General features: G+C 41.6%; 1 protein-coding gene across 1 annotated transcript in view; it reads right to left on the reverse strand.

Moving 5' to 3' along the window:
• SGCD (sarcoglycan delta) overlaps window positions 1–26,225 on the reverse strand; it is a 1,599,257-nt gene that overhangs the window by 142,496 nt on the left and 1,430,536 nt on the right. Inside the window, exon 9 of the mRNA XM_060008456.1 lies at window positions 4,997–5,084. Coding sequence (XP_059864439.1) covers window positions 4,997–5,084 — 88 coding nt within the window. The remainder of the gene's footprint in view (window positions 1–4,996; window positions 5,085–26,225) is intronic.

Below are 26,225 nucleotides of genomic sequence, written 5' to 3' on the forward strand. Positions count from 1 at the left end.
GTAGTTGTGACACTCAGGCTCAGTAGTTGTGGCTCGCAGGGTCTAGAGTGCAGGCTCAGTAGTTGTGGCACACGGGCTTAGCTGCTCCGCAGCATGTGGGATCTTCCTGGACCAGGGCTCGAACCCGTGTCCCCTGCATTGGCAGGTGGATTCTTAACCACTGCGCCACCAGGGAAGCCCCTCCTGTATACTTTAAATTATCTAATTACTTATGATACCTAATACAATGTATGCTGTGTAAATAGTTGCAAATACAATATAAATACTATGTAAACAGTTGCCAGCATGGGACAAATTCAAGTTTTGCTTTTTGGATCTTTCTGGAATTTTTTCCCCCATATGTTTCTACCTGTAGTTGGTTGAATACAGGAATGTGAACTCGTGGATATGGAGGGCCGACTGTATAGCATTTTTGTTTCCTTCTAGTTATTTTTCAAGGCAGTGTCACTTATTAGTAAAAAGTAGTAGTGAAAGGGCCCTCAGTGCCTTCTAGGCAAAGATCACTAGGAACACACTTGGAGTTGAACAAGTTGCGTTTTTAACTCATTGCCGTGAGAGAGAACACACACCCGTGGGGAACCATAGGGCTTCTCAATAAGAAGAAAGAACTTATTACAGGATCTGGCCTTATAATTGGTTATTCGGAGGCAGGGTTTAAGGAAGCAAGGTTTCATTCTGCATTACATGCTGTCAGGTACTGGGAGTAATTTTACGATTAGCTCTTAGTAAATCTTATCTAGAGTAGGGAAGACCAGAGCAACGCCAAACTGTAATGGATAAACAAACAGTAGTCATTAATATTATAGGGGAAGAGGGGGAAGTCTGGTGATTCCTGTGGTTTGGATAAAAGTTTCTATTTTTCATCTATGTTCAGACATGATCAGGGTGGTGTTTGCTTTTTGCTTTTTCTCCATCCTTCATGGCCACGAGTGGCCTTGTCTGGCGTTGATGTTCTGTGAAATTATTTATGTCCACACAGAACACCAACGCTTGGCTGCTAGAGCCCGGCCAGCCCCTGGATGTCTGGGGCCGCTTTCCTCTTTGGCAAGGCTATCACTCTAAGAATCAGAAGACAAAAATTATGTCCCAACTCTCTCATTTTCTGGTAATGTGACTTTGGGCAAATCATTTGATCTTTCTGAACCTCATTTTCTGCATCTGCAAAACTGTGCTACTACCATCGATTCTATCTATCGCATAGAAAGGTTAAAAGGACTGAATTATACTGTGTTCATAAAGAGAAATTTGTAGGCAGAAAAGAGTTGTGACATGTAGGGGACTGATCTTGTGATTATCATTGCCATTGGGATCATAACCATCGCCATTTTTCTAATGTAATGGTCACAACACATTGAAACGAACAAATGGTGACCATCTCTGAGTGAACTTCCCTCATTGGCATCATCATGTCAATTCAGCAAAACTGATCTCTTGCCAGTACATCCACACTGGCCCTCTGACAAAAAGAAGCACACTGGAAAGGCTCTTTAATGAGTGAGGGATGGAAACAGCAGACAGAGCACACATTTCCAAATGGTATGGGACCTGGACATTGTCTTCTTTGACTGCCTTCACGCTGTACGTGAGAACAAGTGAAAGCAAAGCCAAGGGCTCCCTCAAGGTCACCAAGCGAGCTAATGGCAGATCTGCATCTGGAACTGTGCCCTAGGAATTATTCCATAGCAGAAAAGGGATGTTTATTTGTCTAGAAAGGAAAAGGATGCTGGGGCAATTAGGAGAGGAACTTTTGGAGGATGAAAGGAATTAGGAAGCTGGAGACAAGGAAGAGAGAAATCCTGAAAGAAGAGACAGGTGCAGTGAGGGCTTGGGATTAGGTTGCTTAGGGAGGGCTAAGATGTAGCTGTCTTCTTGGTCACAAGAAACCTTCAGTAAAATCTGTATTACTTGGCAATGCTTTGAGGTTGTTACCTTTTCTTTTTAGGGGGGACACTGGAGATCAGGAGGTCTAGTGCTAATGAATGAATGAACGAATGAGTGAATGAATGAATGATCTCAGGATGGTCATGGGGTGAGCACAATTTGCCCCCTCTGGATCTAGTCAGATATGGCGGTATGACTTGTGGACACAAATGCTTGGACTTTGCTTTCATGGACTTGGGCAATACCATGAGACACACCCCTGAGGCATCAAGAACACTGGTCTGTGTGTAAACTAAGTTTACTCTGAACTTACCAATGGTGTGTGAGACACAGGAGCGTGTACTGAAGAGACTGCAGCCATCAGAGAACACAAGACACCATTAAGTTATCTTGCTTTTCAAGGCTTCTGAGAATACAACATGGACGGAACCATTTGGGTATATAAAGCTCAGTAGTTGGTAGTTTTAGCCAAAACCCCACAGAGCAACTGCTGGCTCCATGGTGCAGATGGCTTGTCCTTTTGTTGATTTCACCTGGGGCTGCCCAAGCTCCTTGGACATGATGAAATCTTTAAAAAAAAGATTCTACAAAGAAATGTAAATGGAGCTGGAGACCTGCGTTTGCTCAGGAGGTCTCTTGGTGAGCTCACTTCCTCTCCAGGATGGAAAAGATCGTTATTTGTAACCTGAAACTAATCTTCAATTAATCCCTTTCTGTGCACAGTAGTGTACGTGTGAAGCACCTCCTTATCTAATCTCCATCAGGATGCACTGGCCATCTCCCAGTCCTGCCAATGCCATGGATCTGGGAGCGAGAAGGACCTGGGGGCCGTGCAGTCTAATTTCTTTCCTCAACTCCCTTGATCCTGGGGACTTTCCCCACTCTGGCTAGATGTCGTGTAAGACTTCTACAACTTTCCTCCTTGCAGGTCAGAGGGTTCCCTGTTTGGACCTACTACTGAGATGATAGTAAATCAGCAGCAGCATGAGTCAGGTATGCCCGTGTCGCCTGGCCTGGGAACTTAACCATCATTTAAAACATTGTTTCCTGTGAAAAGATTACCTGAATCGCTAACACTGGAATTTCTTCTGGGCTTTTGAGACATGATCATTAGGTAATAAGCAGGAGAACTCTCGAATCCTCAGGACTGCCATAGTAAACCCGGCCGCTTAGGCAAAATGATTTGCTGTCAGGTAAGTTCACCACTAAGTGTACCGGGCCTTAGGATACTTTCTCCTGGAACTGCTCTGTGCTTTCCACCATGTGCATCAATATAAAAGGAGAACCCTGAAGGGAAACTTTAGGGGTGATCGTGCATGGGTGTATGTACTGGGAATTCTATTTGAACGTATGTACTATCCTCTCTCGAAGGCATCTTGAAAGGCTGCTGCCGGCTGGTGTTAGGATGGCTTTCTGCCCATCTCGTTTAATATTAGCTACCTTGTGCCTTACTTTAAGAGGTAGGGATGGGGTCTCAGCTCCAGGGGCCTGCCCTGGTCAGGGGAGACAGAAAGAAGATGGGGAAACAGAGAGGCAGTAGAGAGGAGAGAACAACAGAAGAGGAAAAAGAGAGAGAGAAAGAGGAAAGGGGTGAGAGAGAAGGGGGAGGCAGAGGGAGACAAAGGGAGATGGAGAGAGGGGGAAGGAAGAGGGAGTGAAGGAGGAGAAAAGGGGGAGTCGGAAGAGAGAAGCAAAAGGAGGAGGTGGGGGGAGAAGGAGGGGGACAGAAAGACTCTTTTCCTGAGTAACAGTCATTCGTCCGGTTCCAGATTTATCAAAACAAAATCTCTCAAGTCAGCCAGATCTCCCACTGCAAATAGATGGCAAATGATCAAATGATCAGGCTACATAAGTCCCTTTTGAACGCAGGAACTGGGAGCTGGAGGTCGGATTTATTTCCCTCCTGGAGGCAATTTTCATGCACATTGCTTAAATCATTGCTTACTGAAGTTGTTTATTTAATTATTTAGCATCGTGACTGCGGGCCACATGTTAGAGCAGCGAGGCCGCTGTGCTGGGCGCGCGCTGGAAGAGCAATTTTATGGATTACGGGCTCTGCCACAGCTGTTCCTCCAGGGGAGCCAGTCCAGGTCACCCACCAGCTGTGGCTCTCCAGATGTACACATCTGGTGGCGGGAGAGTGAGGCTCTTTCCCCAGCGAGACTCTGGGCACAAAGGCATCTGCCTCCCCGTGGCATTGGGATTAGTGGGGCTCCAGATGTTTTAGTGCCAGTAATGTTTCAGGACATTTGGGTAACTGGCTTCTCGAAATGTCCATCTGTAGACATTTCTTTCAGCCCTGAAGCCAAACAAATGGCATCTTCTGTCTGCAAGTGTAACAGTGCCGTGCAGACATAGCCCCCCTTTCCCCTTCTGCCGTGGAGGTGCATGACAGCTCCTATCTACCGCTGCTCATAACCTACAGAGGGGCACCGGTCATACCACCCAGCGTGTTACCGCGACCGTGAGGCCCATGTTCATCATTAGAGTCATTATGGTGAATAACCAACTCTTGTTTAAATTTCAGCACTGTGCAGCTTAAACCCCACTGGGTGTTTTCCACGGCTGTTAGGAGCAGATCTGCGCTATGAAAAGGAACTACACAAACATATTCAGTCGGGGTACATCTGCATCTCGCAATTGAGCTAGGTTCAAAGTCAGCACGTTCGGCAAATATGGCATGGATTCAAACTATCATTACAAATCCCTTTTACAACCCATAAAGTACGATGTACATGGTTCTGTGTATACTGTGCTCTCTTCCAGTTAATACAACACAGCCAGCTTTTCCTCTGGCACTGGAGCAGAGAGCTTTCCTGTGGTTGAGCAGCTGGTGTTTAGGGGCCATGCTACATGAAAAATAGTTTATTCTTCTTCCCCACCCCCTAAACGAGTATCATCAGATTTGCATAAGTTAAATGTGTGATAGGATGAGACTCTGCCCTTGAGTAGCATCAGGGAACACATGCTTTGTTCTCTTTTCTGACACTGTAAATTGTGCGAGCAGACTTTCCCTTCTTTAGATACATCACGTGGTGTTTCATTCAACCTTCCACTGTATGTTTTTTGAGCGCTTACCGTGGACCAGACACTGCTAAGTGCTTTCTTTTCTTACCTGTTATCAGCTGAGTTAGGACTTTAGTCTGTTCGTTGAGGATGTTCACTGTAACATTTCTGGCAGATTTGAAATACAGGGCATTACCCTGTAATAAGAAAATTAGAGAAACATATGAAAATGGCAGCAGATTTGTTTTTTTCATGATAGGTTATTACAAGATATTGAGTATAGTTCTCTGTGCTATACAGTAGATCTTACTGTTTATATATTTTATATATGGTGGCAGCAGATTTCTAAACAAAACTGTAATCCCCACTCCCCACGGGGCTGAGCTGATCTTAGCCAAGTTCTAATTGATGTATCTTTCTCTGAAAATTCTAAATGTTTAACGATCCCCACATACATGATAATTAATTGGCATTCAATCAGAATGGATTTTCCCCAAAGAGACACACAGATAGACAGACACACTCCAAAGAGATTTCATACACACACACACACACGTTTGTTGAATCAAAGACAACAAGGACACAGAGCCCTTTAGATCTTACTGTAGATGTTAGTTAGCTCTGGTACACGGAATGATCAGGAGTGAATGATAATCTCCTACTCTCACCCTTTCTAGTTCACAATTTCTCCAAAGAACTATGCAGAGTTCTTAGTGGAGAGGAAAATGCTTGTGGAAAACACTCCAGGTTTCCCCCTCCGGCAGGTCCACTGGCTGTGACCATCCAGGTGCTCCTCAGAAAGATGGAAATCTTTTTGTAGAATGTTTGCCACGCATGGATACAAAACCCAGGAGGATCCAGCATCTCCAAGGTGGCCTCTGCCTCCCCTTTCTTTCTTTTCTTTCTCCAGATTTCTTTTCCTCCAGGCATCCTGTGCCTTCAACCCATCTCCCTTTAATCAAAAAGGGCACCTGATCCCCCTTCCACATGGTGGCAGACATTTCTGAGAATGACTCAGAACACAGGCTGGCACACCTTTTCTATAAAGGGCCTGATAATAAATACTTTAGGTTTTGTGGGACAAATCATCTGTGTGTTAACTATTCAAATCTTCTGCTTTAGTGCAAATGAGCCATAGACAATATGTAGACAAACAGCTAGGGCTGTATTCCAGTAAAACGTTCTTCGTGGATAATGACATTTTGATTTCATATCATTTTAAATTTAATATAATCTTATTTTGTCATAAAATATTACTCTTCCTCCCCCTGTCTTTCCCCCACCAAACATTTAGAAATGTAGAAACTATCTCGGTTCACTGGCCAGATGAGAACAGGCAGAGGGCTGGATGTAGCCCATAGGCCATATTCTGCCAACCCCCAGCTTAGACATCCTTCCTTTCTTGGAGTAAACTAAAGCCATAAACAAAAGGACGAATCTCTGACAAAACGTGTCAGTAACCAGATGGTTATTAGGAAGAAGAATGTAGGTAGTCATCCTTGTCTTTCCAAACCCTCATTACCACATGGCATGTACCTGCCTGAAAATTCAGTTAAACCACTATGAATTGAGTCCCAAATACAGAAAAACCATTGCGCCACGAGTTGTCAGGAAAATGAAGATAGGAAAGACCCTCTTCACCTTCAAAGTCTTACATTCCAGTGGGGACAGTGACGCAGCACACACACCTACAATACCAGGCAGAGGACCGTAAGGGTGATAAGAGAGCAGCAGTGTGCAGGAACTTTCCTGAAGGGTGAGACTGTTCCTGGCTTAAGGCTGTGGAGTGAGACGCAAAGGGGACGATCATGCTGAGCTGAACCTGGAACAGAATGTAGATAGGCTTTTCCGAAGATGGAATGAGAAAACGAGGACGGTTGTGGGCTGACTGTCTTTTGTCTTTTTTCTTCGAAAACAGGTGATTCATGGGCCCAGCCCAGGGCCTGCAGACGGTGGAGTGGCAGAGCTGTGCTGACAGGCAGCTCGGGCCAAGGTCTGAGGTAGTTTTCACGAGCGGAGAAGACGGATGGGGCGGCCACCACCAAGGCGTTTTCCACACACTGATGGTCTAGAGCCGTGGTCCCTCTTACCCGAGGTTAACTGATAAAATGGATAACTGACCCGCTCAAGCCCTGAGAAACCAGTTAACCTTGGGTGAGAGCTCTTGTCCTACTGTTGAGGAGAGAGAGAACTTCTGCCACATCTAGGCAACCACTGATTCACTGTGCCCCCCCCACCCGTAGCTTGAAATTAAAATTTTGCCTGATGAATATAGGTTTTTTAGTTCTGTTTTGTTTTTTGCTTATTACTTGGATCAGGGAAGAAGAAATACATTGAATCTAATATTGACACAGTTTTTTTTTTTCCCCATTCATTAGGAAACAGATATTAACCTAAAATAGTTTCTTTGCCATTGCTTCTGGCAGGGCTTAACTGTGCTACTTCAAACTTACAAACAATTCAAGCAATGTGAGAATTCAGAACCTGGAACCTGCCTAGAAGGATATAGGTTTCTAGAAGTTAAAGCACTAATTCTTCATATATTGAGCAACCTGGCACTGCAGAGAGAGGGGTGACCCGGAATCAGACAACTGGATAAACTCCATGGCCACTGACCAGTGTGCGACCTTGAGCAAATCACTTAATCATTCTGTGGTTCATTCTCTGCAACATCGATAGCAGCAGCAGCTCAGGGCTGACATAACTGAGCCCTCTCTGTGAGCCACGCACACAGTAGGAGCCCTGGAGTCAAGCTACCTAGTTTCCGAGCTCCACTCTACCACCTTCCAGTTGGGTGGCTTTGGGCAAGTAACTTAAGTGCTGTAAGCCTCAGTTTCTTGATATGTGATGTTGCACATATTATTATTAAATTATTAAAAGACACATCATATTAAAATTATTAAATTCTCTATGTAATGAACTGTGTTCCAGGCACACAGTTAAGTCCTCTGTAGTTGGTAGGGTTAGGGGAGGGGGCAGACAGGGCAGCTTAGTGACAGAGGCAGGAGGAGGGGGAGGGGGAAAGAGAGGAAGAGGAGGGGGGAGGGGGAAAGGAGGGAGGAGGAAAAGGTTGACCTTTCTTTGTATTACCTATTCCTTATAACCTATCTGTGAACTAAGTCAGGGGTATCCTCTACATCCAATATTCTGTTTCCAGATTTCAAAGGATCTCCCTTTAGTGGCCGGTTCACTATTATCTTTCAAATCCCAGTATCTTCAAACGTATCTGCCTGCCCTTAATATTCACAAAATTCTATTGAGGAAAAAAAAAAAAAAATCTCTACAGCTTTGATCAAGGTTTGTAGCAAGAGATAAAATAAAGCCAGCCATTCCCTTTTATTGCTAGATCAAAAGATTAACATATAGCATTAATTGGTCTGTGATGCTTAACACGCTGGGACACAGTCTTTGCTACATGAGGGTTTAAACAAAGAGCCTCATTCTAGCCCGGGACATCTTGCTATAATCCTCCCATATACAGTACCTGAAAACAGAAAGATCACCAGGAAAAAAGCACAAACCACCAGTTAACAAACTCTGACTCAGCTGGGTCAGGGCCATTTTATTTGGCTCTCTGGCTCGCTTTACTGAGGTTAAACCAGGAAGCAGCAGCCAAGCGAAGCATCCTCTGCGGTCTCTGTGGTATCAGAACCAGCAGGGGAAACACTTTATGAGGAGAGGCTAAATTCTGCTCTCTCAGCTGCTTCTCTTTCCTGTCTCCCTCCCACTCACCACTGCAGCCTCTGGGCCTGGGGAGGTTAATTTCTGCCACAGGACAGCCTGCTCTGGGGCCAGTGACTTTCACTAAATGACTTCAAGGCAACCATCCAAGGACAAGGGGCTTATGGGGAACCCGAGGGAGGCTCAGCCCCGCCTGGCGGAAAGGAAGGAGTCTGGCAAACCCGAGGGTGTTTGATGATGATTATCAGAGCTCTGGACCGGAGCAAGTCAGTCTGTGGCCAATCAGCCCAGATTCTCCTGGACACGGGGTGAGGCTGCTTGGGACATGAGGAAGGGGGACACACACCATTTCTCCCACTTTGGGAGATTAGGACACTCCACATCAGGACTCTCCTCAAACAACTAAAGCATGTAGCATTTGGATGGAGAAGAACCCCCATCGTATCTGTTTCTCTAGAGCAGAACATGCAGAACAGAATCACACATTTTCTTGATGACGCAAGACCACTGCAATGAACATTATTTATCCCACAATGCTTTCCAGGGACTACTGTATGCATGTGGCTATTTGAACACTAAATGGCTCCATCATGCTGACATTTTAAAATTAGTGTATCTGATTTTTTGAAATGTATTATTTGTTCTCATATGAAGGCAGTCCATATAAACATCAAGTACTACAAAGCTTATATTGAAGAGCAGTGGTTCATACCTCTCACCACCTTGAAAGCAAGAGCTTTCAACTTGCCAAGATTCTCCTTCAGGTACTTCCCTCCCCATGGCCCAAAATATACTTCTGTGCTATCACTTATCTATCAACTTTAGACATTATCCACTGAATTTCTCCAATGGTATGGACTCTTCCATGCAATTTTGGTCAAACCAATATTCAGAATCTACATTATTATGATTATGCATAATACTGTCCACAGCTGAGCAAAGTCATGTTCTTTGATTACATTTCCTTTTTCTTTCTTGTACACTTTTTTTTTCTTTTCGTAGAGTCAATAAATGCTTCATTTAAAAAAAATGCTTTATTTTCTACTTTTGTTTTTTTCCTCCTGATGTTGAATCCTTTTTCTTTAGGTTCTATATTCTGGGAAATAACCTCAGCTTTAAGTTCCAATATTTCTGCTGAGTTTTAAAAAAAATTTGACTACAGTACTTGTAATTTTCTTATTTTTTGAAACTTCATTTTATACCATCCCTTCTATGTTTGACTGACACACTACCCTCTCTTAGATGAAATAAAAATGCTCTTTGGAATCTGTGGGTTTCTGGAAGAGTAAATCTTGCCACAGGGAATTGGGGAACTGGCTAATTCAATGGAAAACCTCTAAATGTCAGTATCTGTGGGCAGTCAGTAACTGTGGGCTAGTTTCATCAGAGAGGAATTCTCTAAACTCCTAAACTCTCTAAACTCTTTCTGACATTTCATTGTTAGTGCAAAGAAAGGCAACAGATTTCTGTATGTTAATCTTGTATCCTGCTACCATGCTAAATTCGTCTATCAGTTCTAGTAGTTTCTGTGTGGAGTCTTTAGGGTTTTCTATATATATAGTATCACATCATCTGCATATACTGACAATTTTACATTTTATTTTTTTAACATCTTTATTGGAGTATAATTGCTTTACAATGGTGTGTTAGTTTCTGTTTTATAACAAAGTGAATCAGCTATATATATACATATATCCCCATATCTACCCCCTCTTGCGTCTCCTGCCCACCCTCCCTATCCCACCCTGCCAGCTGGTCACAAAGCACTGAGCTGATCTCCCTGTACTATGCGGCTGCTTCCCACTAGCTATCTATTTTACGTTTGGTAGTGTATATATGTGCATGCCACTTTCTCATTTCGTCCCAGCTTACTCTTCCCCCTCCCCGTGTCCTCAAGTCCATTCCCTAAGTCTGCATCTTTATTCCTGTCCTGCCCTTAGGTTCTTCAGAACCATTTTATTTTTTTTAGATTCTATATATATGTGTTAGCATATGGTATCTGTTTTTCTCTTTCTGACACTTCACTCTGTATGACAGACTCTAGGTCCATCCACCTCACTATAAATAAAATGAATACATTTTGTTTCTTTTTCTTGCCTGACTGCTGGGTCTAGGACTTGTAATACTGTGTTGAATAGAAGCAGTGAGAGTGGGCATCCTTATCACGTTCCAGATTTTAGCATGAAGGCTTTCCGCTTTTCACCACTGAGTATTATGTTGGCTGTGGGTTTGTCATAAATAGCTTTTATTATGTTGAGATACGTTCCCTCTATACCCACTTTGGAAAGAGTTTTTATCATGAATGAATACTGAATTTTGTCAAATGCTTTTCCTGTACCTATTGAGATGATCAGGTGATTTTTGTCTTTTCATTTGTTGATGTAATGTGTCACACTGATTGATTTGCATAGGTTGAACTATCCTTGTGATCCTGGGATGAATCCAACTTGACTGTGCTGTATGATCTTTTTTATGTGATGTTGGATTTTGTTGCTAATACTTTGTTGAGAATTTTTGCATTTATTGGGTTGGCCAAAACGTTGGTTCAGGTTTTTCCATAACATTCTATGGAATAATCTGAACGAACGTTTTGGCCAACCCAACACGTTCATCAAAGATATTTGCCTGTGATTTTCTTTTTTGTAGCGTCTTTGCCTGGTTTTGATATTAGGGTGATGGCTTCACAGAATGACTTTGGGAGTACTTCCTCTTCTTCAATCTTTTGGAAGAGTTTGAGAAGGAACGGTGTAAGTTCTTCCCCAGTGAAGCCATCTGGTTCTGGACTTTTGTTTTCAGGGAGTTTTTTTGTTTTTAATGACAAATTCTATTTCACTTCTAGTGATCAGTCTATTTCTTCTTTGTTTAGTGGTGGACTGTATGTTTCTAGAAACTTGCCCATTTCTTCTAGGTTGTCAAATTTGTTGGCATAAAATTGATCATAGTATTCTCTTACAGGTTTTTGTTGTTGTATTTCTGTGTTATTAGTTATTTCTCCTCTTTCATTTCCTATTTAGTTTATTTGGGTTCTCTCTGTTTTCTTCTTGGTGAGGCTGGCCAGAGGTTTGTTGATTTTGTTTACCCTTTCAAAAAATCAGCTCTTGGTTTTATTGATTTTTTTCTATTTTTTTAAATCTCTATTTTATTTATTTTCTCTTTGATCTTTATCATTTCCTTCCTTCTACTGACTTTAGGTTTTGTTTGTTCTTTTTTTTAATTCTTTTAGGTGGTTGTTTAGGTTGTTTGAGATTCTTCTTGCTTTTTGAAGAAGGCCTGTATCACTATGAACTTCTCTCGTAGTACTGCTTTTGCTGCAACCCACAGATTTTTGTTTGGTTGTGTTTTTATTGTCATTTGCCTCAAGGTATTTTTTAATTTCCTCTTTGAATTTCATCATTGACCCACTGGTTTTTCAGTAGCATGTTGTTTAGTCTCTAAATAATCTTTTTTTTTCCTCATTTCTTTTTCTATGGTTGATTTGTAGTTTCATGCCACTGTGGTCAGAAAAGATGCTTGAAATAATTTCTCTCCTCTTAAATTTTTTGAGGCTTGTTTTTTGTCCTAGTATGTGATCTATAGTAGAGAACGTTCCATATGCATTTGAAAAGAATATGTATTGTGGGGTGCTTTTTTTTGATATAATGTCCTGAAAATATTAATTAAGTCTAACTGTTTCATTGTGTCACTTAGGATCTCTGTTGCCTTACTGATTTTCTGTCTAGAACATCTCTCCATAGATGTGAGTGGGCTGTTAAAGTCTCCTACTATTTTTGTGTTCCCATCAATTTCTCCCTTCATGCTTGTTAGTATTTGTTTTATGTATTTAGGTGCTCCTATAGTGGGTGCTATAGGTCAATGACTGTAATACCCTATTCTCATATTGATCCTTTTATCATTATATAGTGTCCATCTTTATCTTTATGGTCTTTGTTTTAAAGTCTATTTTGTCTGATATGAGTATTGTTACCCCTGCTTTCTTGTCATTTCCATTTGCATGAAATATCTTTTTCCATCCCTTCACTTTCAATCTACATGTGTCCTTTGCCCTAAAGTGGGTCTCTTGTAGACAGAATATTATTATCCAATCTGCCACTTTATGTCTTTTGATAGGAGCATCTAGTCCATTGACATTTAAGATAATTATTGATAGGTATGTGTTTACTGCCATTTCGAACCCAGTTTTCCAGTTGATTTTGTATTTCTTCTTTGTTCCTTTCTTTTTGTTTTTCCTTTTGTGGTTTGATGGTTTTCTTCTGTATTATACTTGAGTTCTCTTCTTTCTAGTTTTTGTGAATCTGTTGTATGTTTTCGATTTGTAGTTTTGTTTTTCAAGTATGTTAACCCATTATTATATTTACTTGCTTTAGACTGATAGTAATATAGGCTCAAACACATTTTTTAAAATATCTACATTTTCTTACTACCCTCCCCAGCATTTTATGATTTTTATTTCCTCTTTAACAACTTCATGTTTATCCTTTCGCTGTTCATTGTTAACGAACAGCAAATCAGTTAATCAAAACAGTTAATCATCAAAACAGTTAATTATCACTTTCACACACAAAATTTTTTTTAAATCTATGTACTGACTCATTTAAGTGATTTATTTTCCAGTTGCAATTTTCTCTCTCCTACAGATTTTTGCCTCCTTTCTAATTAGAGAAGGCTTTTCAATACTTCTGGATGGTTTAACTTTGTAGATAACAATCCTCCTATCTTCTGCTAGGCTGGGAAGAGGTACTTCCTAGCTGGGTCAATTGGGGATGGGATCTGGGTATAGATGCTGAGTTTAACTGGTATTTATGCAGATCTTCCAACCAGTCCTTTATGTCAGCCTCACTCCAGAGTGCATCATGACTGTTGTTGGCCCTAGGCACTGTGTCTCAAGTGCTTTGTGGATAAGTAACCCTGTTCCATTCATTCTGGACACTGGCTCTCAATTCATCAGGGACATCTATTTCCAGAGCCTTTCCAGGGCTCTGTATCATGGATCCTCTCTCACTCTATTTATTTATTTATTTTGCTTCCTTCACTGCACATTTGTAGATTCCAGCTCTGCCAGGTCAGCCCCCTCTCATCGACCCACTTTCCATCAGCCCTTTCCATCGTTTTTTCTCTTTCTCTATGACCATGTAAGTTTATTCCTTTTCAGTTTTCTTTTCCATTTACTGTCTTTTTGAATGGGGTTTCTGAATGAAGCAGACTTATCATTTTTCACTGCCATCAATCTGTCTATCTCTAGAGCCACCTCTTACTTCTGCCTTCCTAAGTGGAAAAAGCAGGTTAAACTTGTGTGTAATTCAAGAGCAAATAGTGTCTAGTCCAGGACCCAAGAGCTTCTCTTACGCATTTTGTATATACTGAGTGTCTAGAACATGTTATATATTGTCCTTGGCCCTGGAGAATAGGAAAGGTACGACCTTTATGTTGGAGTAGCTCCTTGACCAGCAGGAGACTGAGTCAATGGAAAATAACCATGACAACAATGCAACACTCCTTCCATCAAGATCTATGCTCTCCCGCTATGAAGGGCACAGATTTTAATATTTGCTTTTGATGCCAGCCACATCAACACAGCCTGTTCTGAAGTTACTTATCTTCATATATTTTCTTTGCCCTCTGAGGAGCTAAGAGTCTGATCTGGGAATGTAGATAACAAGAGAAAACCCCAAGACAGCACATAAACAACTTCCACATTCAGGGAAGGCTTTCAACTCTCAGTGGGAATGAAGCTCAGAGAAGGAAGGGATCAGCAGGGCTGGAATCCTGAGCCATCTTGCCACCAGAGAATTTTGCTGGCTTCTGCCTTATCCTCCTAACAAAAAGGCACAGCAATTCACAATAGCATAGTATCCACCTAATGCTGACTGAGAACACAGGGGAGCCTGGCCTGTGGAGTAACAGTTTAGAGTGTGAGCTTTGGAGTCAGATTTGGGCTTGAATCATAACTCTACTTTTAGTAACTGTGTGGTGTTGGGTAAATCATTTATAGTCTTTGAGACTCACTTTCTATATTTACAAAATGAAGTTAAAGGCTACCTAATCGTGTTGATATGAGAATTAAAAAAGACAGTATATGTCAAGGGCCTAGCACAGTGGCTACTAAAATGCTACATAAACTATAACAAGGAAACAGACAAAACCTATAGCAGGAGGGCTTCTTGGAAAACAACTGATTCTAGGACAGGGGCAAGAAATATGAAAGATGTGCCTGGAACATTTTGTGGTGCCAGAAAGGAATGAAGTGCTCAAAAACAAATAAAAAACAAACAGAAAAACACCCCACAATTATGGGGGAGCATGTCAAAGGGACACAGGAGACAAACTTAAAGAGCTCCCAATGGTCAAGCTGGAACAATGTGGACAACAAAATAAATACTGTAGAACTAAATTATAACCCAAGACATAAAATAAATATCCATGAGTCCATTCTGATATACATAAATGATTAAATAGATAAATGGAACAGAAAAAAATAAATCTCCTATGTAGAAGAATTCCAAACAATTTTCATAGTTAATTCTCTACTCCTTAAAGATGGATTGCACATAGTGACTTCCTTTTGAAGAATACAGCATGAAATAGGGAATAGGAACATCACAGTGGAGAAATCTGACAAATACCCCTTCAGCCAGGTGATGAAGGTCAACATTAACAGTGATAAGTCATGTTGATAGTATACACCCTTGAAAAATGTGAAGAGAGGGACACTGTACCTCTGTGGTCTTCCTCTTAAAAACCCATTACCCTCATCTAATTATGAGAAAAACATCAGACAAATCTTAATTGAGGGTCATTTTGCAAAACATCTGACCAGTACTCCTCAAAATGGTAAGGGCTTCAAAACCAAGGAGAGTCTGAGAAACTGTCACAGCCAAGTAGAACCTAAAGAAACATGACAAATAAACATAATGTGGTATCCTGGATGAGATCCTTGGATAGTAAAAGGACATTACATAAAAACTAAGAAAAATCTGAAAAAAGGATATATTTTAGTTAGTAATAATGTGTCAGTATTGGTTCATCAACTGTGACAAAAGTACCATACCAATGTTCTATACTAGTAATAGAGAAGACTGGCTACGAGATATACAAGAATGCTCTGCATGATCTTTACAACTTGTCTGTATATTTAAACCTTTCAAAAAATTTTTTTAGTGTTTTTTTGGAAAGCTATATTAGGCTGCCAAATTCCAAGATCTAGAACTTTAGGAAGAGACCTCAGAAAGGCACTCATCTCTGCGAAGGCAGGAAGCTTAATACATCATGGACATGTGATTTCACTCTGGGGTGGATCATGTTACTAGAAAATTCTCCCCTAAACAAATTTATTTCCATGGGATTCTATCTTTAGGAATACTAAAATAAACAAGAGTGCACGGGCCTCTCCCAGCCAGTTCTCTATGCACGGCTCTTTATACGCTATCATTCTCCCCTGGTCAGCTTACAGAAAATAGGGTAATCAGAAGTCGCCAGCTTCTTTGTGGTAGGAATCACAATGTACTGGCTGTAGTGATCAATGTTCACTAAAGTTGAAGTATAGTTGATTTACAATGTTGTGTTAATTTCTGCTGCACAGCAAAGTGATTCAGTTATACATACACATACATTCTTTTCTATACTCTTTTCCATTATGGTTTACCACAAGATATTGAATATAGTTCCCTGTGATATACAGTAGGACCTTATTGTTTACCTCTTCTATATATATCAGTTTGCATCTGCTAACCCTAAACTTCCAATCCTTCCCTCCCCCCTGCCCCCTTGGCAACCACAAGTCTGTTCTCTATGTCTGTGAGTCTACTTCTAATAGTAACTCTTGATATGACTAGAAAAATCAAACCGACACAAACTCGTATTTGTCATTAAAATCATCCCAAAAGGTAGTTTGTAAGCTTATCCTCAGCAGGCATCCAATGTCTCCATTACCATTATTATTTTAAATAGGATGCTTTAGTTGTCTCTGAATTGATACTTTTAAAAACATGACAAAGGGCTTCCCTGGTGGCACAGTGGTTAAGAATCCGCCCGCCGCCAATGCAGGGGACACGGATTCGAGCCCTGGTCCGGGAAGATCCTACATGCCGCGGAGCAACTAAGCCCACGCGCCACAACTAAGACCTGACACAGCCAAATAAATAAATAAATATTAAAAAAAAAAATCTGGAAGGGGACTGCCAGCTTTCCTAGTGTCTGGCACATTCCTGGCACACTCACTAGGCTTTCAATCAATATTTGCTGAATAACTGAATACTCAGATCAAATTAAGAGTCAACTGAGAGTGAGAGTTGTCAACAAAAGAAGTAAATAAATGAAGGCTGACATCAACTCTCAAAGAGAGTTTTCAAAAGGCAAGCCATTAAGCATGGCTGATGTGATAGTGTAAACACAGAAAACTGAGAGTGCTGGGAGGAGGCAGTATAGACCTGTAGTCAACAAATACTTGTTCACCACCTACTGAGTGCAAGGAACCGTAGGTGATACAAATGAGAGTTGAGATGTTGAGACTTCACACAACAGGGAGAAGCAGGGGCACACATCGTTATCCCCAATTCTTGCTGACCTAAGGGTTAAATTAAGCCCATTCCCCGGGCTTGTAGCACCCATCTGGCACGTGGTATGGAATATGCCCTCTTTCAATTGTCATTTGTTCATTCCATTAACATTTTAAAGATATCTTCTAGGCATAAAGCACTGTGCTATGTACTGAGCAGGTAGCCTCTGCTCTCCTGGAGCTTACCACCCCTAGTAGGGAGGATGGACATGAAGTTAAGAGTTCCGTAAAAGATTATATAATTGCGATTACAACGAGTACAATGAACAGGAAGTAGAAGTTGAAATGAGCACACGCGCAAGGAAAACCTGTCCTAATCTGAGCAGTCAACAAAGGTCTTCCTAAGGGAGAGGCATTTTGGCTGAGATCATAGGTGTGAATGGGAATTAACTAAACCAGAGGAGAAAGAACTTTTCAGACAGTGACAGACATGTATACCGGCCCTGAGGCAGGAGGGAGCTTGGTATATTTAAGGGACAGAGAGAAAGGAAAATGTAGATGGAGCTTAAAGATCAACGAGGAGAGGGAAAAACATGTCCCTCGAGTCTGCCATCAGCTTTGCTAACTCAGCCCATGCTGTCCTCTGATAAATGGGAATGTTTGACTTTGATGTAAGAAAACTCATTTGTTTCTCCTTAAGGATGGTTCCTTGGGGTTTCATAAAGAAATCCTTTCCTGCCTTAGTTCTTTTTTCATATTCTTTTCTACTCACATTTGAGTTTCACTTCTCATACTAAGTCTTCATTGCCGTTGGAATCTACTTTTGTATACAGTTTAGGTGGGAATACAAATGGAAGTCATTTTCCTTAACGCTCTCTACCAAGAGATTGTTATTTTCCCTGCCAATACGTGGTGCCGCCACTATCCTACATTACTCTCCAAATACACACGAGTCTGTGTCAGAGCCTTCTAGTCTGTTCTACCATCTGTCTGTTCTGGCATCAATACTGTACTCTTCTATTTCTATGGTCTATGGTACATCTAAATATCTGATAGATCCGTCTTCCTTCTTTGCTCTTAGATGCCATTTAAACGATACTGGACTTTCTCCAGAAGTGGGAAGTCATCAAAGGGTTTTAAGCAGCGCAGTAACTGGAGCTGATTTTCATCTAAACATGGTCACTCTGGCTACCTTGTGAGGACTGACAAGAAAGAGGCAACGCTTGATGGGAGAAACCAGGTGAGAAACTACTGCTGTCATCCAGGTGAGAAAGGATGGCAGCTAGAACTGCAGTGGGAGTAGGGAAGATGAGCAGAAAGGTTAAACATATATATCTTAGAATTGGTGACTGATTGAGGTTGGTAACAAGGAAGGGGAAGAGTCCAGGATGGCTCTTATGTTTCTTGGCAACTGGAGAGGTTGTAGGCCATTTACTGAGACAGAGAACAGTGGGGGAGAGAGAGAATATTTGAGGGGAGAGTCTGGTAGGAGGGAGGTTGGGGACTTAAGAGCTCAGCTTGGGACATGCTAAGTACGAACTGCTTGAGAGTCTGATACACTGAGGTGTAGAGTTGGCCTTTCTTTCCACCCTACATCCTGTCTTTTAAGTTCCACTGCACATCCGCAATGAATACTAAAAGCTCCTTTAGAAAAATGTTCACAAACTATCTCAGCTGACAAAACTCACACAGAAATCTGTGCATTTTCAAGTTGATTCTTTCTGGCAGCTTAAATTTTGCTTTCTACTTTCTCTAGAAATCATCATTGGGGAGCCTGTGAGAGGGAGACATATAATGCAGTCGTTAACTTAAAGGTAACATCTCAAGTTAAATTTCTCATAGTTTGAAGGTTACAAAGAATTGAACAAAACTTCTCAGGAAAAGTCAGTGGTTCTTCTGGTCTGTGTGTATGCGTATGTGTGTGGGTGTGTCCAAAGGCTGGTGGAGGGGAGGGGTTCTAATTACATATACAATAAACAAGTTAGCAGGAGGCATAAAATTATGAATTAATTGAATTTGCTACTCAAGGTTCCTGAAATGTAGCTGTCTCCATAGGAGAAAAGAAAATGCTGATATATTTTGCTCTTTGGGGGTAAGGTCAGATCTGAGGGTTAATTGGGATACCTTGGCTAAGAATGACTTCTTCCACATTCCAAACAAAGAGCCCAAAGGGACCTATTGTAACCTGGACTCAATTCTGAGGGAGTATAGCTATTGCAGAGATTGCTTTGGGGATGCGTAAAGGGGCAGATGTTTTATACCTGCTGGGCTGAGGAAGCCAAGGTCAGAGCTCAACCGGTTACCCTTTTATGCGCCCAACACAGGGCTAGAAATTGTAACGGCAGTGTAGGAGGTAATCCAGAGCCTTTGCTGTATTTGGAAAGATACCATTAAGATTCAAGTAAGAATCCAAAACCAATATGACATCAGAGACAGACTGTGAAGGGTCACCTGACAATGTCCAATGCACTCTCCTAACATTATCTCAGGTGACAATTTCATCTTCACAGTACATAACACGATGCTAGCTTCAGTAACTGACTGAAGCTCCTTTCTGGTATCTCCTAGTGTTCTGCAGAAAATTCTTCCATAATAGGTGAGTAGCCATTCTTCAAAATAAAATAAAAACCTGCACCAAAAAGGTTCTGTGGGGGGAAAAAAAACTCAGGAAATTCAACATTATTTCCTCTACCTCTTAGCTGCAGAGTACTTGTTAGTCTATCATCAGCTCTAAGAACATAATGTGCTTACTGTTGTGTACCTATAGGAGTTTTAAAATCTACTTAATCCTATAACTTTATTTTTCTTAAAATACATGTTGACAGAAAACATGGGAGGACCCATGTGGGGAAACGGTACGTTACTAGTTGCTTTAAAAACATATGTTAGGACTTAGATATCTCTCGCTTTATCTCTGTAAAAACCATCAAAGGGCTTCTTAGCAGAGAAGCTGACACATGATAGACTCTCAATAATCCCTGCTGGATTGGTTAATGTTGATAGTCCTAGTGAGCAGGTGTTCTGGCCACTTTATAGATGAGAAGACAGGCTAGGTGTGGGGCATGACTTGCCCAGGCTTGCATGCCGGTAAATGGCAGAAGGAGAGAACTCAGGGCTGTAGACTTGAGCACTTTCCCCCTGTTCTATTGCTGTGGGAGGTGTAGCCTAAGCAGAAAGTGTAAGAGTTGTAATTAAAGAAAGTCTTCAGTACTGGCTGGCACAGTTAGGGCAATCTTCATGGAGGGGAAGGGAGACATGACCAGGGTTCCGAGAAAGCCAGTAAATACAAAGATCCCGCAGTGCAAGGAAGCAGCTCCATCTTTTCCACAAGAGGTCAAGCTGATTCCAATACGACAGCATTAAAACCCAACAAGCACCAAGGTTAGGATAAGCTTTTCTCATGGAAGTTTGTTTTTCCTAACACAGAAAGCAACACGTAAAAACTCTTCCACTCCTGTTCTTTGCTACAGAAACTCTGAAGGCCAAACTTGCCTGGCTTTGGGTCATATTTGCAAACAGGTCTCTTCCACGCGTGGTGTCCTTGCAGTGGCCCAAGAGCATCCCCAGACCTAGGAGCGCAAGTCCGGCTTTGTGACGCAGACGTAGAGAATGGACTTGAGGACACGGGGGTGGAAGGGGAAGCTGGGACGAAGTGAGAGAGTGACATGGACATATATACACTACCAAATGTAAAACAGATAGCTAGTGGGAAGCAGCCGCATAGCATAGGGAGATCAGCTCAGTGCTTTGTGACCTAGAGGGGTGGGATAGGGAGGGTAGGAGATGCAAGAGGGAGGGGATATGGGGATATATCCCCATATCCCCCATGGGGATATATGTATAGCTGATTCACTTTGTTATAAAGCAGAAACTAACACAGCATTGTAAAGCAATTCACTCCAATAAAGATGTTAAAAAACAAAACAAAGAAAAAACAAGTCCAGCTTTGTGGCTGTCCCCACACATTCCTTAGCTCTGTTTGTAAGTTCCTCCCTCCAACAATGGGGCCTTTTGCTTTGGACCTCGGCCTTTCACAGAACGGTGCGTGGCCTGCTAAGGAGGCAAAAAGCATCTCTGAGGAACAGTCCGGGTAAAGATGATGTGAGCCCTTCAGAGAGAAACGAGCGCAAGGGGGGCTGGCGTCGCTGACATGGATAGAAAGCCAGTTGCTGCTTATGCCCAGTTTATGTAGTAGGAGAGTTGCGATGTGATTTGTGTTGGAAGATATATGCCCAGCCCAATGCTGATGGACTCGACGGAGGCTTTGCCTCTGAACAAATCAGTCCCAGTGACATAGAAACACTCCAACCACCTCCAGACTCCTAACCCTGGGTCACTCGAGCCTTTCCTTGTGCTGTGCTATTGTGGTTGTGTCTGGCTTTGGGGCTACACAGCCCTCGGCTGAGACCTCGCTTTGACATTTCTGAGCTAGGAGCCCTAGACCACACAGTCTGGGTTTTCTCAACTGGAAACATGGGGCTAATTACGTGAAAAATGGGGATAATAACAGTAGCTCCCTTACAGAGCTGGAAGGATTAACTAAAATGGCACAGGTAAGGAATTTAGCATCATGCTTGTACCTTTAAACATATATATATTTAAAAGGGTACTAGAGGTCACTGATGTTGATGGCTGATGAGCTCTGTCAGCCCCAACAGTGCCAGAGTTATGAGGACGTGAAACATTTCTGCTTGCCCATGGTGGTTAAGGGCCTAATTTTAGGAAGATGAGCTGACCACGGCCCTTCTATTCACCAGTGGGGTGAACGCAAGTGTGCAACTTAACCCCTCTGTGTCTGAGTCACCTCACCTATAAAGTGGAGGGAGAAAAGTACCCACCTCATAGGTTGCTGTGACTAGTAAAATAACATATGCAAGACATACAGCACCGTGCCTAGTAAACAGTAAGAACTCAACATGTAGAAACAGTAAGGACAAGAAGAGTGTCCTGCATAGCATGTGTGTCTAGGCAGAGTAGGTGATTCTCTGGAGTGATTCAGGAGGCGTGGAAGGCACCTAGACCACAAAAGGGGCCTGAAGGGCCCATGGTTGACACTGCTCCTACCATGTAAGCCTGCCTCACCAGCTGCCACAGAGAACTAGGCTAGTGGAGAATGGAGACAGGGTAGCTAACTGTTGATTCAAAGGGAGGACATGAACACTAATTCCATATGGGATCTGCGACCAGGTCCACCTGGACGGGTAATTCATGAAGGGTAGGCAGAAAAAGAAAGGGAGCATTAAAACAAAATATTTCGTACTTGAGGCACTGTTTGCACTTTGTATTCATCTAATTATCAGATTTACAGAAGGGTTAAGCAGTAATAATCCCCAGGTCACATGGAACCTGACTTAGAACCCAGGCTCATAATCTAGACGCAGTGTTGGGACCTTCACGTCATACTCCCTGAGTCCTTATAGCTCTTAAGAAGCGGCAGATAATATGTGATTTTCATTTTCTTGCTCAAAAAAAAAAAAAAAAGGAAGAAATGAGCATGCATTATTTTCACAACCATATAAAAATCATGAATATACAATATGTTCATAATCAGGAATATCATGAATATAAAATATAAAAATGTATTATTGGGAACGAAAATTGGTGCAGTAACTATGGAAAACAGTTTGTCAGCCCCTCAGTAAGTGAAACAGAATTACCATATCATCCAGCCATTCTACTCCTTGGTATAGACCCCAAAACACTGAAAACAGATGTTAAAAAAACAAACAAACAAAAACTTTACACAAATGTTCATGGTAGCACTGTTTACAATAACCAAAGGGTGAAAATAATCCGGATGCCCAGCAACAGATAAATGGATTAAAAAAACGTGGTGTGTGTGTGTGTGTGTGTATATATATATATATATATATTCGTTTTGAATTTTATTTTATTTTTTTATACAGCAGGTTCTTATTAGTTATCCATTTTATACATATTGGTGTATATATGTCAATCCCTATCTCCCAATTCATCACACCACCAACCCCCTCCCCTGCCACTTTCCCCCCTTGGTATCCATACATTTGTCCTCTACATCTGTGTCTCAATTTCTGCCCTGCAAACCGGTTCCTCTGTACCATTTAAAATGAGGTATATTTATATAATGAAATGTCTTTCGGCCATGAAAAGGAATGGAATGCCAATACATGCCACAACATGGATGAACCCTGAAAACATTATACTAAGTAAAAGAAGCCAGACATAAAAGGCCACATGCTTTATGATTCCATTTATATGAAACATGTAGAACAGGTACAGAAAGCAGATTAGTGGTTGCCAGGAGGTGGGGGAGAGGGTTCCAGGGAGTGACTGCTTAATGGATGCAGGATTTTTGTTTGGGGTAATAAAAAAAGATTGTGACCTAGACGGCCTATGGTTGCATAACACTGTGAAGGTACTTAATGACACCGGATCGCACACTTTTAATTGATGCAAAAAGTAAATTTTATTTTATGTGTATTTTCCCACAAGAAAAAAAAAAACAAAAAAACGGACAACCTTGTGCATGGACTAGAAAAAGAAATCACTGAGTGGAATATGGGCTATAGACAAAGGCCTGCAGCCAGGAAGGTCCAGAAGGAGGGTATACTGATTGTGTACTTAGATCAGGCAAAGTAAAGGGAACCTCAAGAGTTCTCTGTGAGGTAGAGAACGTCCTGCTGGGAGGTTTTTAAATGGAGCAGCACCCGGTGGGGCCCTGCTGAGTACAAATCCTATTTGTATCCCCAATTTCTTGTTTGTAGGCAATAGACTTCATTCAATCTCCTTGACCTTCCCAGAGTTCCAAAGGGCAGATTCAAACAGTTGCTTATCAGGGAAGGGAGGGGATGCAGAAACAAAGGAGGAACAGTCAGGGAACAACAGTGCAGCTGTGGGGCAGGGTCCTGGTTCCTTCTCAACAAATATACATAACAATACCTTTGAGTTCTTCTGCAGGAACTAAGGCCCCTACGGTGGTGGAGGATGGTAACTTCAGGCTGAGCACAAGATTCCTGTTGTATCACCCTGTTCCCTCACCACCAACCAATTGCAAGAAATCTGCACAGTGGAAGATAAGGAAGACTCTGACCTCCTCCCCCAATGATTCTCCCTTTAAAAGCCTTCATGGTCAAGCAGAATATTTGGAGTTAGTTTTTGGACAGGAGTCCACCATCTCTCCAGGTGCTGGCCACCTGAATAAAGCAACCTTTCCCTTCCTTGAGTATTAGCTTTCGAGCAGCAAGCAGCTGAACCTGAGTTTGGTAACAGTTTGTGTGTTGGCATTGGGGAAGAGGAGGAGTGTGTGCTGGGGAGGTTAGTGGATAAAGTAGACCAATGTCTCTATCATATATAAGAGGGAAGATATAATTATTTAATAAGTATACGTGTTATAAATTAAAGTGGTCATTGAACAAACTGAAATACAATCCATGGTCTGAAACCAACAGAGGAGAAAGAGAAGAAATAGAAAAAAAATTCATCCACCAGAAGGAAAGATAAAACATTTTTTAAATAAATTAAAAAGCAAAGGAACAGACTAGTAGAGAAGAAACACAAACCAAGATGGCAGAAGTAAAAAAATATCCATAATATATATAAAGAGTCAAAGTAAATGCTCTTTATAAAAGAAACATTTAAGTACAGCTGATTCACTTTACTGTACAGTAGAAACTAACACAACATTGTAAAGCAACTATACTCGAAGAAAAATCAATTAAAAAAAGAAACATTTAAGACAAAACCACATGGAAAGGTTGAAAATAAAGATATGCAAAAAGATATTCCATGCAAATAGTAAGAGAAGGCTGGCGCAGCAGTTAACATCAGACAAGAACTATTATTTAAGGCAAAAGGTATTAATGCCTAAGTAGAAACTACACGTAAAATAAACCCTGGGCTTCCCTGGTGGCGCAGTGGTTGAGAGTCCGCCTGCCGATGCAGGGGACGTGGGTTCGTGCCCCAGTCTGGGAGGATCCCACATGCAGCTGAGCGGCTGGGCCCGTGAGCCATGGCCGCTGAGCCTGCGCATCCGGAGCCTGTGCTCCGCAACGGGAGAGACCATGGCGGTGAGAGGCCCGCATACCGCAAAAAAAAAAAAAAAAAAACCCTAACAAGAAGTTATACAAATCACGACTAGGCACTTAACTAACAATGCAGCTTAAGAACATTAATTAAAAGTTGTCAGAAGTGTGAGGGAAATTTGGCAAACCCTAGCGTGAGATCTGAACAAAAATCTATTAGAATATTACAGACTCTGCTGACCAAATAACATCAAGGATGTGAATGATCTGAACTAACAATATTCAACTAGGTTGAACTAATGGACATGTAAACTCTGCAACCAACAAATTGAGGCTCTCCATAATTTTCAAACACACTAAAGCATTTACAAAAGTTGACACGGTGCTAGTTCACAAAGGAATTTCAAACAACCAGTGCCATATAAAACACATTTTCCGACTGCAGTGCGATTAAATTTTAAATCAAGTAAGACAGATAATTAACAAAAAATCTATCTTGGACATATAAAAATAGCTGTTGTAGTTCATACTGATTTCCCTGCTTCCACTCTTGCCCTCCTAAAGTCTAGTATCCCAAAACAGAGTAATCCTTTTACAATTCAACACAGATTATGTCACTCCCGTGAGAAGAAAAGAATCCTCCAATGGCTCTCTGTCACAACTAGGCTTAAATTCAAACTCTTTACTACAAGACTCTATGTGATCTGGTCTCTTATTATCTCTCCAATCTTTATTCCTTACCAGGCCCCTCTCCCCACTGTTATTTCTACTCTAGGCTGGGACACTGGCCTTTTTTTCTTCTTCCCCGCCTGGGGCATTTGCATTTCCTGTTCCTTGCACCTGGAAATGTCCTCTCCCAGATATGCACCTGGCTAACACAGTAACCTCTTCATTCTCTATATCCTTTAAAGACAGAGCAGAAAAGCTTTCTTTTTCTCCATTTACCTTAGCACAACATAAATGTATTATGTAATTATTTGACTGTGTTTTTTTTAATGACTCCTCCTACTACAACAGAAGATCACTGAGGGCAGGGACTTCGTTTTGTTCACCACTGTGTCTCCAGTGCCTAAAACACTGTCTCGTACAAGGTAGATACGAAAAACGATTGTCGTATGAATGAAAATCAAAGTCAACTTGAGCTTGTTGAACTGATTGCCAGG

The sequence above is a fragment of the Delphinus delphis genome, chromosome 3 (genome assembly GCF_949987515.2).
Source record: "Delphinus delphis chromosome 3, mDelDel1.2, whole genome shotgun sequence".
NCBI classification, from domain to species: Eukaryota; Metazoa; Chordata; class Mammalia; order Artiodactyla; family Delphinidae; genus Delphinus; species Delphinus delphis.